The following is a 12,341-nucleotide window of genomic DNA, read 5'->3' on the forward strand; positions in this document are numbered from 1 at the left end:
GACATCCTTAACTCGGTGTCATGAGTCAGTCTGGATGGAGATGGGGGGAATTGGTGTTAAGCTAGTGGCTCAGGCTATTCTCATGTTTTGGGGTCACTCTCAGGGAATCTGCTCCAGGGAGGGGATTGGCTCAGAAGCAGAGGAAATAAAGGGCTGGAGGCCCTGGGGAAGATTTCCAGTAGTGACAGTGTGGTCACTTAGCCACGATGTGCTGCAAACGCCTCCTTCCCACTGTCCGTCATCCCACTACCCTCACTACCAGGGGCCGTGGATTTTGTGGGCGGGACGTGCTCACGGTGCCTGCTCTGTTTCTAGAATGGCATCATCACCGGCGTGTACCCGGCCAGCCCCTCCAGTTGGCTCATCGTGGTGGTGGGTGTGATGTCAACCATGTACGCGAAGATCGACCCCTCGCTGGGAATAATTGCAAAAATCAATCGGACCCTTGATACTAGGTAAGTACTCTTTCCAGATTGCAAACCCTCTAGGAAGTTAGCGATTCTCATTAGTGATTTTTATCGCTGGTATGTATTCTTTTATTATTAAAAAAATTTTTTTAATGTGTATTTATTTGAGGGGGGGAGGGGCAGAGAGAGAGGGAGGCCCGGAATCCAAAGCAGGCTCCAGGCTCGAGCTGTCAGCACAGAGCCCGACGCGGGGCTCGAACCCACGAATCACAAGATCATCCCTTGAGCTCAAGTCAGAAGTTCAACCGACTGAGCCACCCAGGTGCCCCTTGTTGCTGATATTTTTATGTCTTTACATATATATAACTTCCTGTTCCGATTCATTTGGAAGCTTTGCTGTTCTCCTGTAGGCTCTCTTCTGTGTCTTCGACCAGTGTTAAGGTCCCCAGGGGGTCCGTGGTCCCTCGTGGCCCTTCCTCTGAAGCCCAGGGCTAAGAAGCACGTGGTCCCGAGTTGCACTGGGAAGTCACGTCAGGGCCCAAGGTGGTGGTCGGTGCACTTAGCCTGACTGCAGGGTCCTCAAAAAAGGGATTTCTGCTCCAGGAGCTGGTTCTGGACACGGTCACTTCTTTGCACTGGAGTCCATCCTGGAGTCTGTGACCCTGAGAACTGTTGGCTCTGGGGGGGACCTCAGCCCCTTAGCACCTGTCAGAGTGGCTTAGAACCCCAGCGGGAACCCCAGCACTCCTGAGAGTCTTAGATTTTTCTAGTCTTAGAAAATCAGCTTTCTACATGATATCTGTCCTGGAGGAGCCTTTGGGCTGATACTTTTCTGAGAAGGTCGGTGGTGCCTGGGGTCCCACGTGGAGTGTGGGCACGGCCTGGAGGGCATTAACGGAACCCCTGTGAAGTCCTTTCCTCCCTGCAGCCCAGGGATGGCGTGACGCTTGTAGGTTGCACCCTGTGCTTCAGCGACTTCTCTCATGGGGGTCTCCGTGGTAAAGTGAAGTGTTCACAGGGGCGGGTTCTTGTGCTGAGTCCCAGGGAGAGGAAGTGGGGGCCGCACACCTCCGAAATCTGGGCTGCCTGCTCACAGAGCCGTCCCACGAGACAGACACGAAACAAACAGCACTGCCTGATGGGGCTCTGAGTGGCCGGATGACAGAACGAGACAGAGCAAGTGGGGGAGGGGCAGAGAGAGGGGGACAGAGGATCCGAAGCAGGCTCCAGGCTCCGAGCTGTCAGCCCAGAGCCCGACGCGGGGCTCGAACTCACGAACCGCGAACTCACGACCTGAGCCGAAGCCGGACGCTCAACCGACTGAGCCACCCAGGCACCCCTATTTTCTGGTTGGAAAGCATCCTAGTACCTCCCAGCTGCCGTGGCTGTTCCGTGCCAGACCTCCAATCCTATTTCTCTGTTGCTTGTTTGCACTGACAAACCTTTTAAGTCTCTTACTAGAGCGATAACGGTCCCCAGAGGCCTCGTCCCATAGCTGGGCTTTGTTTTTCGGGCCAGAGGGCACGTGTGGACGGTGGGAACCCCGGTGACGGACGAGAGGGCAGCCCAGGCGTGTCCTCACGTTTCCCGGGCCGTCCCTGTCGTGTCGGGGGCTGGTCTAAGCCGAGCAGATGAACTCTGGGCCTTTTGAGAAAGCAGCCCGGAGCCTGCTTTCAATTCTGTGTCTCCCTCTCTCTCTGCTCCTCCCCCGCTCACACTCTCTCTCTCAAAAATAAATAAACATTAAAAAAAAAAATTTTAAAGCGTGGCCTTGGGTCGCCTTGAGCAGGTGCCCTTTGCCCTTGATCCCTTCTTGTTGAAAGCCCAGAGTCCAGCTGAGTCGCTCCCGGCCTCCACGCGGCCTCAGGAATGCCGGCTGGGGACTTTACAAGCGTCTGCAGGGCCTAGAATAAAAATGCCATCATTTCAGGGGAAGCGTGCCTGGGCTGAACGCCTGCCAGATCCCCTGCGCTGCCTTGGGGGCCTGGGAGGCCAAGGCGGGGACCCCAACATTCCTGATGCCCTGGGCAAACCTTGCTCCTCCTGTCCGGGTGATCCTGGGGAGTCACAGGCCGACCCCTGCAGACGGCTGGCCTCCACCCTGGGTCATGCTATTTCTCCGTACGTTTCAGACTGCTGTGGGTTTAACACAGATTTTTAATTTACTCTCCAGTGTGGACTCTTAACACTGGATTATATTTAGAAGTCTTGGCTATTTACAGCCCTTGATAATCTGGGTCTTTATACGATTTGTTTCTTTGCTCCCTCTAAACCAATTGCGGTGAACTGGGCCGTCCCTGGCCCAGATTTAGAAAGACCAGGTTAAGAGCCAGCGTCTTCCAGGCCCGAGGGTCATTCTGGAGCCATCTTCCTGGAGAGCATCTCCGACGGTCCCGGGTGACTTTTCATAAGCATAGACGTACTGGCTGTGTGGGGTATGCTCTGCGTTTGTCCAGCCCCTGCAGCCTCGGAAGGAATGTGTTCTTTAAAAGAAAGCTTTTTTGGGGGGGCACCTGGGTGGCTCAGTCGGTTAAGCCTCTGACTTTGGCTCAGGTCATGATCTCAAGGTTCATGAGTTCGAGCCCCACGTTGGGCTCTGTGCTGACCGTGCAGAGCCCGCTTCGGATCCTCTGTCTCCCTCTCTCTATGCCCCTTTCCCCTGTGGGCTTTCTCTCAAAAATAAATAAAAAAACAAAAATAAAAGAAGGCTTTTTTTTTTTTTTTTTTGCTAATGCTTGTCATCCAAGTATCCATATGTGTATTATATTAAAAATCCTGAATGTGTCATCTCTTTGTTAACGTCATGATACTCTCCAATTTTTGTGGACCTAATGGGTATGTGTCTTTTCCTTCAGTGATGTAGGACTTCGGAATCCAAAGCGTAGATGATCTGAGAGATAGGTTCTTAAATGCCTAGATCTAAGCTGGCTTATAGATTACGCTATCCGAAAAGAAAGTATAGAGATAAAGCAGAGGCTATAGTTAAACTTGGACACAAGATTTTTTTTTTTTAAGTTTATTTATTTATTTTGAGAGAGAGAGACAGACAGAGCACCCGAGTGGGGGAGGGGCAGAGGTGGGGAGAGAGGGAGAGGGAGAGAGCGAGAATCCCAAGCAGGGACCATGCTATCAGTGCAGAACCCCACATGGGGCTCGATCTCACGAATGGCAGGATCATGACCTGAGCTGAAACCAAGAGTCAGACAACCTCCTGAGCCACCCGGGCACCCCAAGCTTGAACACCAGATTTGACGGCTTATAGAAAGACACAAATTTTGGAGGAAAAGTATTTTACCTTCAAGATAATTAGTTTCAATGTCACTTAAGCACGATAAGGTGTTAACTTGGCGGTGTTTCAATATCGGAAGTACCTTTAGCTTCTGTATATTGGTTGTGTTAATAATTTGAAGCACACTTAAATCATTTAAAAAAACGAGATACTTGGGGCGCCTGGGTGGCTCAGTCGGTTAAGCGTCCGACTTCGGCTCAGGTCACGATCTCACGGTATGTGGGTTCAAGCCCCGCGTCGGGCTCTGTGCTGACAGCTCAGAGCCTGGAGCCTGTTTCAGATTCTGTGTCTCCCTCTTTCTCTGACCCTCCCCTGTTCATGCTCTCTCTCTCTCTGTCTCAAAAATAAATAAATGTTAAAAAATTTTGAAAAAAATAAAAATAAAAAAACGAGATACAACTGACATATAATGTCATGTTAGTTTCAGGTGTATAACATCACTTGGTAGGTGCATATGCCTTTAAGTGGTTACCACCAGCCTAATTAATATTCATCTCCCCATATAGGTACAAATTTTTTTTTCTTCTGGAGAGAGCTTTTAAGATCTCCTCTTCTAGCAAATTTTTTTTTTTTTTAATTTTTTTTTTTCAACGTTTTTTATTTATTTTTGGGACAGAGAGAGACAGACAGAGCATGAACGGGGGACGGGCAGAGAGAGAGGGAGACACAGAATCGGAAACAGGCTCCAGGCTCCGAGCCATCAGCCCAGAGCCTGACGCGGGGCTCGAACTCACAGACCGCGAGATCGTGACCTGGCTGAAGTCGGACGCTTAACCGACTGCGCCACCCAGGCGCCCCTCTAGCAATTTTTTTGAAACGTGTACTTATTTTGAGAGAGAGAGCAAGTGTGCATGCAAGCAGGGGAGGGGCAGAGAGAGAGAGAGAGAGAGAGAGACAGAGAGAGAGAGACTCCCAAGCAGGCTCCTCACTGGCAGCACAGAGCCCGACATGGGGATCAAACTCACGAACCGTGAGATCGGATGCTTAACTGACCGAGCCACCCAGGCTAGCGTCCTCCCTTTGGTTCGGGGTCCAGAGTGTCACTTGTGTCGAGGGGAGGCTGCTTTGGCTGGCAGTGCGTAATGCATTCTCGGCTTGTCTCGTCTCCCTAGCGGCTACATGTCCAGCCAGACGAAGAACGTGGTCAGCGGCCTCCTGTTCGGCACGGGGCTGTGGGTGGCCCTCATCATCACCATGCGCTACTCCCTCAAGGTGCTGCTGTCCTACCACGGCTGGATGTTTGCTCAGCACGGCAAGATGAGCCGCGCCACCAAGATCTGGATGGTAACGGAGCCTCCCTTCGCCCTCGGTGCCGGACTCGTGGGGATTTTTTAATTTTTTTTATTTTTGAGAGAGAGAGAGAGAGAGCGAGCGACAGAGCATGAACAGGGGAGGGGCACAGAGAGAGGGAGACACAGAATCCAAAGCAGGCTCCAGGCTCTGAGCTGTCAGCACAGAGCCCGACACGGGGCTCGAACCCACGAACTGTGAGATTGTGACCTGAGCTGAAGTTGGACGCTTACCCGTCCGAGCCGCCCAGGTGCCCCTGGTATTGGTTTTTCCTTTTTTTTTTTAAAGTGCTTTTATGGGGCACAGTTTGACGTACAAAAGGCCGTAGCTGTTCAGCAGTGTGTCCGCGGGGACGTGTGCACCTGCAACCCCATGATCAGTCTCCGGGCCATAGACTTAGCTCCTTGCAAAGTTTCCTCACGCCCTGCCCCATTTTCCTCCGTGGAAAGAGCCCGTGAACGAGATCCACCTTCTCAGCAAGGGTTTAGGCCCACAGTGCGTCGATGTCGGGGACGGGGCCAGTGCCCCGGCCGGGCAGCCGCCGCCCCGTTCGCCGCGGTATCGGTCCTTCTGTGGCTGGCTCGCCTCACCTGGCACGGAGTCAGGTGCGGGTGCCTTGTACTTTCAAAGGAGGATCCCCGTGGACCTCTCCCCTCCACGCTCAGCTGGTTGCCCTGGGAGTTGGCCTCTCCTTGCTGCCAGGGGCATTGCTTCCCCGTGACTCACACGTGTGGCCAAAGAGCAAAGAGTCCGGGAGTCTTGAACATGCTATATTAGCGTGTGCTAGGCTCGCCATCCAGGTTGTCCATCAAAGTAAAGTGACATCCGTCCGCTGCTTTCAAAGCTCTTCTGACTGAGTGGTTCCCCTAGCCGACCGGTCTGACCAGGTCTCCCCGGTTCACCCTTCTCCCCGAGGGGGTTTTGCCTGCTCTCCTGGGCCCGTAGTCTGAGCGTCCCCTCGTCTGCCGTGCGTGTGGACGTTTGTCCGACTTTACCCGTGACGGCTGAGCTCCGCCTCCCGGGGCCCACTCTCACCCACACGCTTCGCTCTCCTCCAGACCAACTTCCTGTGCCCACGTGGCTGTGAGATGTCAGTTTTCCAGAGAAGCAGAATTAAAAAAATTTTTTTTTTAATGTTTTATTTATTTTTGAGACAGAGAGAGACAGAGCATGAACGGGGGAGGGGCAGAGAGAGAGGGAGACACAGAATCAGAAGCAGGCTCCAGGCTCTGAGCCATCAGCCCAGAGCCTGACACGGGGCTCGAACTCACGGACCGTGAGATCGTGACCTGAGCTGAAGTCGGACACTTAACCGACTGAGCCACCCAGGCGCCCCAAGAGAAGCAGAATTTAACACCCACAAGAGAGAGAGGGCACCCACACTTCACAGAATAAAGCTAAATGGTGTTCCCACGATGGCATTCTGGTCACTTCCAGTTGAGTCCCAGCCACCCCCCCCCCCCCCCCCCCCCCCCCCCTTGAGCCCTAGAAATGCCTTTGAGGTCTGGTCCATAGGAGATGACCACTCACGACACCAAGGTGAGATCATTCCAGATGAAAGCGAGGGCCGATAGGCAGATAGATGTGTGCTGTCCATTGGGCTTGGCGGTGGCTGAGGGGGGGCTGCACCGCTGCTCCTGGAGCCCAGGCTTCTTGGTCCAGCCCCTCGTCACCATTGCCAGAGTTTTGAGCCAGTCCCTAACCCGAGGGCCTCGCAGAACCAGCTGACTGACACGGGGCCCACATGCAGCTGTGCAGTCAGACAGCAGAATCTGGGTGCCTAAGAAGGGGTCCTGTCCCGGGCCCCTCGCGGCATCTGTCAGACTTGGGCTTTCATCAGCCTGGGTTTCGTTTGGGCTTCCCTGCTGTTTGTGTGCCCGGGGGCGGAAAACAGACCAGAGGGGACACAGGCCACCGCAGAACATCCGTAACTAGTCGGCAAGTCGTCTGTGCTTGAGAACTGGTTTCACATCTTTAACACGGTCTCTCGTTTTAAAACGTACCTTTTTTGTTTTTAAGGGCATGGTCAAGATCTTTTCAGGCCGCAAGCCCATGTTGTACAGCTTCCAGACGTCTCTGCCACGCCTGCCGGTCCCTGCGGTCCAGGATACTGTGAACAGGGTAAGCGTGGCTTCAGCTCGCTGTGGCGCCCGCTCCGAGGGGCAGGTGTCCTGGGATTCCGCTTCGTGACCGGGTTAATTTACCATCGTTGGGTCACGGACTTGTCTGGCTGTTGTGGGAGATCTTTTCCTTTCTGATGTATCAGCATGTGTTATGTGTTTTTCTTTTTTTTTTATTTTACTTTTTTAAATGTTTATTTGTTTTTGGGAGAGACAGAGCATGAGCAGGACGGGGGTGGAGAGAGGGAGACACAGAATGCGAAGCAGGCTTCAGGCTCCGAGCTGTCGTCAGAGAGCCCGACGCGGGGCTCGAACTCCTAAACCTTGAGATCGTGACCTTAAGCGAAGTCAGATGCTCAAACGACTGAGCCACCCGGTTGCCCCCGTATTAGGTGTCTTTTAAAAGGTATCACCCTTGGGGCGCCTGGGTGGCGCAGTCGGTTAAGCGTCCGACTTCAGCCAGGTCACGATCTCGCGGTCTGTGAGTTCGAGCCCCGCGTCAGGCTCTGGGCTGATGGCTCGGAGCCTGGAGCCTGTTTCTGATTCTGTGTCTCCCTCTCTCTCTGCCCCTCCCCCGTTCATGCTCTGTCTCTCTCTGTCCCAAAAATAAATAAAAAACGTTGAAAAAAAATAAATAAATAAATAAAAGGTATCACCCTTGTTAGAGAAACGGCTTCACAACGTTTTTCTTAGATAGCTTCGTTGAGCCATAATTCACATGTGTAGAGATCCGTCCCAAGTATCTAGTCCGCCGGTCTTTGTTATGTGATTAGCGTTTTACGTTGTGATAAAAATGTAAACGTGACCGTTGTAACCACTCGGAAGTGTGCAGTTGTGTGGCATCGAGTACATTCTCTTAGCACAGCCTCCACCACAGTCTAGTTCCAGAACTTTCCGTCACCAAAGCCCCGTGCCTGTGAGCATCATAACCCGTTTTACTCCCCAGCCCCCCGGCTCCCACTAGGCTGTCTCTAGGTTTGCCTGTCCTGGAAGTTTCCTGTAAGTGGAATCCTACAATATGTCCTGTGCGCCCGGCTCTTAGACCGTTGAGATTTATGTGTCCCTCAGTCTGTCATTCCTCTTGATGACTGGATGCTATCCACCTGTATGGTCGGACCGCCCTATATTCATCCATGCATCTGTCGATGGACATTTGAGTTTTTTCCACCTTTTGGTTGTCGTGAACGGTTTTCGTTTTCGTTCAGGCACCTGCTTGTGGTTCTCTTGGGCACGAGCCTGGAACTGGGATCACGGGATCAGGGAGGATTTCTTGTTTAACTTGTCAAGGAACAGCCGTGCTGGTTTCCTCGGCGCCTGCGTTCACACCCCAACCGGTTTTTGCCTCTCCTGTGGCCCCACCTTAAAAACGTCTTGGCTTTGGGGCCCCTGGGAGGCTCTGTCGGTTGAGCGTCCGACTTCGGCTCAGGTCATGATCTCGCGGTTCGTGGGTTCGAGCCCCGCTTCGGGCTCTGTGCTGACAGCTCGGAGCCTGGAGCCTGCTTCTGATTCTGGGTCTCCCTCTCTCTCTCTGCCCCTCCCCTGCCCATGCTCTGTCTCTCTGTCTCAAAAATAAATAAAAGCATTTAAAAACATGTCTTGGGTTTTGAATCCAGGCTTAGTCATTTAGTTTCTGTTGGCTTTTTCGAGTCCCCCCTCCTCTCTGCTCTCGTGTGCTGCCCTCCCCTGAGGACGGGCCTAGCGACACCTGTGGTTCTGGTGACTGGCTCGAGCTTATTCTAAGTGTTGTTTTCAGTTCCACGAATGCACATCTCACTTTGAATAAACTCGAACAGCCGGTTGGTTTCAGCAATGGGGCCCCATCTTTAAACATGCAAGGAGATTTCTAGAGATTTCATTGCTGCCTCAAAGCTGTTTTCACAGCAGATAATATTGGCACAGTGAAACGTTTCCTGGTAAACCGAGGGCTTTACTTTCTTGTTTGTGATGTTTATTTTTGAGAGAGGGAGCAGGAGTGGGTAAGGGGCAGGGAGAGAGGGGGAGAGAGGATCCAAAGCAGGCTCTGTGCTGTCAGCAGCGAGTCCATCACGGGGCTTGAACCCATGAACTGCCAGATCGTGACCTTGGGTGAAGTCGGATGCTCAACCAACTGAGCCACCCAAGCTCCCTTCTTTTTTTGTTTTTGTTTTTCATAATTGTTTTCATTGTTTTTTTGTTCTTTTAAAGTTGGTTTACTTATTTAGGAGTCGGGGAGGAGCAGAGAGAGGAGAGGCAGAGAATCCCAAGCAGGCTCCACACTGTCAGGAAAGAGCCCGACGTGGGGCTCAAACTCGCAGACCATGAGATTATGACCTGAGCCAAAGTCAGGCGCTTCACCGACTGAGCCGCCCAGGCGCCCCAAGATTTTCTTTTCTTTTAATTTTTTTAATGTTTAGTTTTGAGAGAGAGAGAGAGCATGAGTGGGGGAGGAGCAGAGAGAGAGGGAGACACAGAATCAGAAGCAGCATCCAGGCTCTGAGCTGTCAGCACAGAGCCCGACGCGGGGCTCGAACTCACGAACCGCGAGATCATGACCTGAGCCGAAGTCGGACGCTCAACCGACAGAGCCTCCCAGGCGCCCCGCAAGATTTTATTTTTAATCTCTACACCCAGCGCAGGGCTCGAACTCCTGACCCCGAGATCAAGAGCCACACGCTGTACTGAGCCCGCCAGGCGCCCCACTCGGGGAAGATTTTTAAACCTTTGAAATCTGTTTATGGTTTTTTGTGAGGCACAGATGAGGGGCCCGTGCATTTTAACTTGGCTTATGTGCTTTTCATCAACCCTAGTATCTGGAATCGGTGAAGCCGCTCATGAAGGAATCGGACTTTAAACGCATGACGGTTCTCGCGCAAGATTTCGCCGTCAGCCTCGGACCAAAACTGCAGTGGTATCTGAAGTTGAAGTCCTGGTGGGCTACAAACTACGTAAGTGCTCACACACACCATCGTTCTCGGTGCCGAGTGTTTCGCGTGGAAACACGGGTCCGTGCCACGAAGCCGGGCTCCCCCGTGTGTGGCCGCAAGAGGGGCCGCCTGGCGGGTGACCCGAGGTGGGACGTGGAGGAGACGTTAACTGTGACCGGACAGACCCGATGATGAGGCTGCGGGTCGGGGCTGGGGGGCTGGGGGGCAGGGGCGGGGGGTCGCGCCGTGTTTTGATGAGGCCCCGTCTGTGAGGGTGTGGAACTCACACGCACACACAGGCGCCTCAACACGAAGCAGTGTGGCAGGAGTTCCCCGGAGTCGTCCTTGCCCCCCACCCGTCCCGGGCCCAGCCAGGCTGTGTCACTCCTGCTAAGCTCACCGGTGGTCTGTCCTGTGTGCACCCGACAGGTGAGCGACTGGTGGGAGGAGTACATCTACCTGCGGGGCCGGGGGCCCCTGATGGTGAACAGCAACTATTATGCCATGGTGAGTGGCCGGGGAGCGCCTGTCCCCGCTCCCGCGGGCCCTGGGCTTCCGTCCGCGGCCCCGGGGACCTGCCCTCCGTGCCCAAAAGCCGCGTGCGCGTCTCTGTGTTTGCCCCGAGCCACCGCGGAGAAACGAGGACAGCAGAAATGCTCTCGGGCCCGTGCCCTCTCCCTGTTGTCACCGCTGGGCACCGGGTCGTGCCACAGCAGCCTGAGGGCCCGTGTCCCTGCCCAGCTGCCGTGCTTAGTGACCTGGCGGGCCAGGCGCACGGCTTCCTCCCTCGCTGCCCTAAGGCGCCAGGAGACCGAGCCCCGTGTGTCATTTCCGGGTCTCTTGGGGTTTTTTTCCCTGTCTTCTGCGACATTGATGGCCTGGGAGGGCACACGCCATTCTTTTGTGAGAAGCCCCTGAAAACAGTGGGTTTTGGGAACTGGCATTTAATACCTGTAATAACTGGCCAACCTCATTCTGTGTCTCTTGCTTTGTCCTTCCCTTCCTTTCACTTTCCCGTGAAACATGAAATAAAACCGGCAAAGCGTAGGAAGCGGGCTTTCGGTTTGTTTTCTATCAGAGCAGGTGTCATTTAACAGGTAGGGAAGGATTTCTGCGGTGCAGAAACGCCCTCCTGTGTAGTTACGTCAACTTGTCTCCTGCTACGAACGTTCTGTGTGCCGTGTGCCCCTTTCCAGGACTTGCTGTACGTCTTACCGACACAGATTCAGGCGGCGAGAGCCGGCAACGCGATCCACGCCATCCTGCTGTACCGACGGAGACTAGACAGGGAGGAGATCAAGCCGGTACGCAAGCAAACTGCTCTTTAAGAGCTTCGTTTTTTATGTTTATTTATCTACTCTGAGAGAGAGTGCGTGCACGTGTCGGGGAGGGACAGAGAGAATCCGAAGCAGGCTCCGGGCTCCGAGCTGTCAGCACAGAGCCCGACGCGGGGCTCGATCTCACGAAGCGTGAGATCATGACCTGAGCTGAAATCGAGAGTCGGAGGCTTAACAGACTGAGCCACCCGGGCGCCCCTGAAAAATTCTTCTTAAGCAGCTTTGTTGGCGAGGTGCACATACGTGAGGCGTGCGGTTCGATAGGTTCTGATGAATTTATATAATGTGCCCCTGAAACCGTCACCACAGTCGAGACCGTGAACACAGCCGTCACCCCCAGACATTCCCCTGGGGGCCTTGTGCTCTCGCTGAGCCTCTCCCGTCACCTGCCAGGTAACCGCCACCTGCCTCCTGTTACTCTAGATTGTTTGCATTTTCCAAAGCTTTGTGCAGGTGGAATGCTACAGTGGACACTCTCTCTGTCTCTCTCTCTCTCTTTCTCTCTCTCTTCCTCTCTCTCTTCTTTCACTCTGTATAATTATTTTGAGATTTAACTCTCCGTGCGTATCCTAAATGGATATACGTTCGTTGTACTTTAGTCCCATAACCAGCCCTGGAAGAAGCCCTTGCTTACTTGTGCAGGAAAATGGTTTAGCTGGTAAATTATTCAAGAGGGATGAGATGTTCCTTCCTTGTTCATGTCCTGCAGGGAAGGGAGCCCAACGCAGGGGCTTAAACTCAAAACCCTGAGATGAAGACCTGAGCCGAGAGCGAGGGTTGGACACTTAACTGGGCCACACAGGTGCCCCGTCGTGTCATGTCCTTTCACCCTTCCCTTCCCTTCCCTTCCCTTCCCTTCCCTTCCCTTCCCTTCCTCTTCCCTCCCCTCCCCTCCCCTCCCCTCCCCTCCCCTCCCCTTCCCCTTCCCTTTCCCCTCCCCTGCCCTTCCCCTCCCCTTCCCTGCCCTTCCCCTCCCCTTCCCTCCCCCTTCCCTC

At 53.7% G+C, this 12,341-nt stretch overlaps 1 protein-coding gene across 2 annotated transcripts in view; it reads left to right on the top strand.

Moving 5' to 3' along the window:
* The window catches only part of CPT1A (carnitine palmitoyltransferase 1A), a 56,075-nt gene that overhangs the window by 18,543 nt on the left and 25,191 nt on the right, over positions 1–12,341 (top strand). For both annotated transcript variants that reach the window (XM_049641699.1, XM_049641706.1), the window contains exons 3-8: positions 316–455; positions 4,809–4,980; positions 7,006–7,107; positions 9,893–10,030; positions 10,439–10,516; positions 11,206–11,313. In XM_049641699.1, coding sequence (XP_049497656.1) covers positions 316–455; positions 4,809–4,980; positions 7,006–7,107; positions 9,893–10,030; positions 10,439–10,516; positions 11,206–11,313 — 738 coding nt within the window. The remainder of the gene's footprint in view (positions 1–315; positions 456–4,808; positions 4,981–7,005; positions 7,108–9,892; positions 10,031–10,438; positions 10,517–11,205; positions 11,314–12,341) is intronic.

Source organism: Panthera uncia, chromosome D1 (genome assembly GCF_023721935.1).
Source record: "Panthera uncia isolate 11264 chromosome D1, Puncia_PCG_1.0, whole genome shotgun sequence".
NCBI lineage: Eukaryota > Metazoa > Chordata > Mammalia > Carnivora > Felidae > Panthera > Panthera uncia.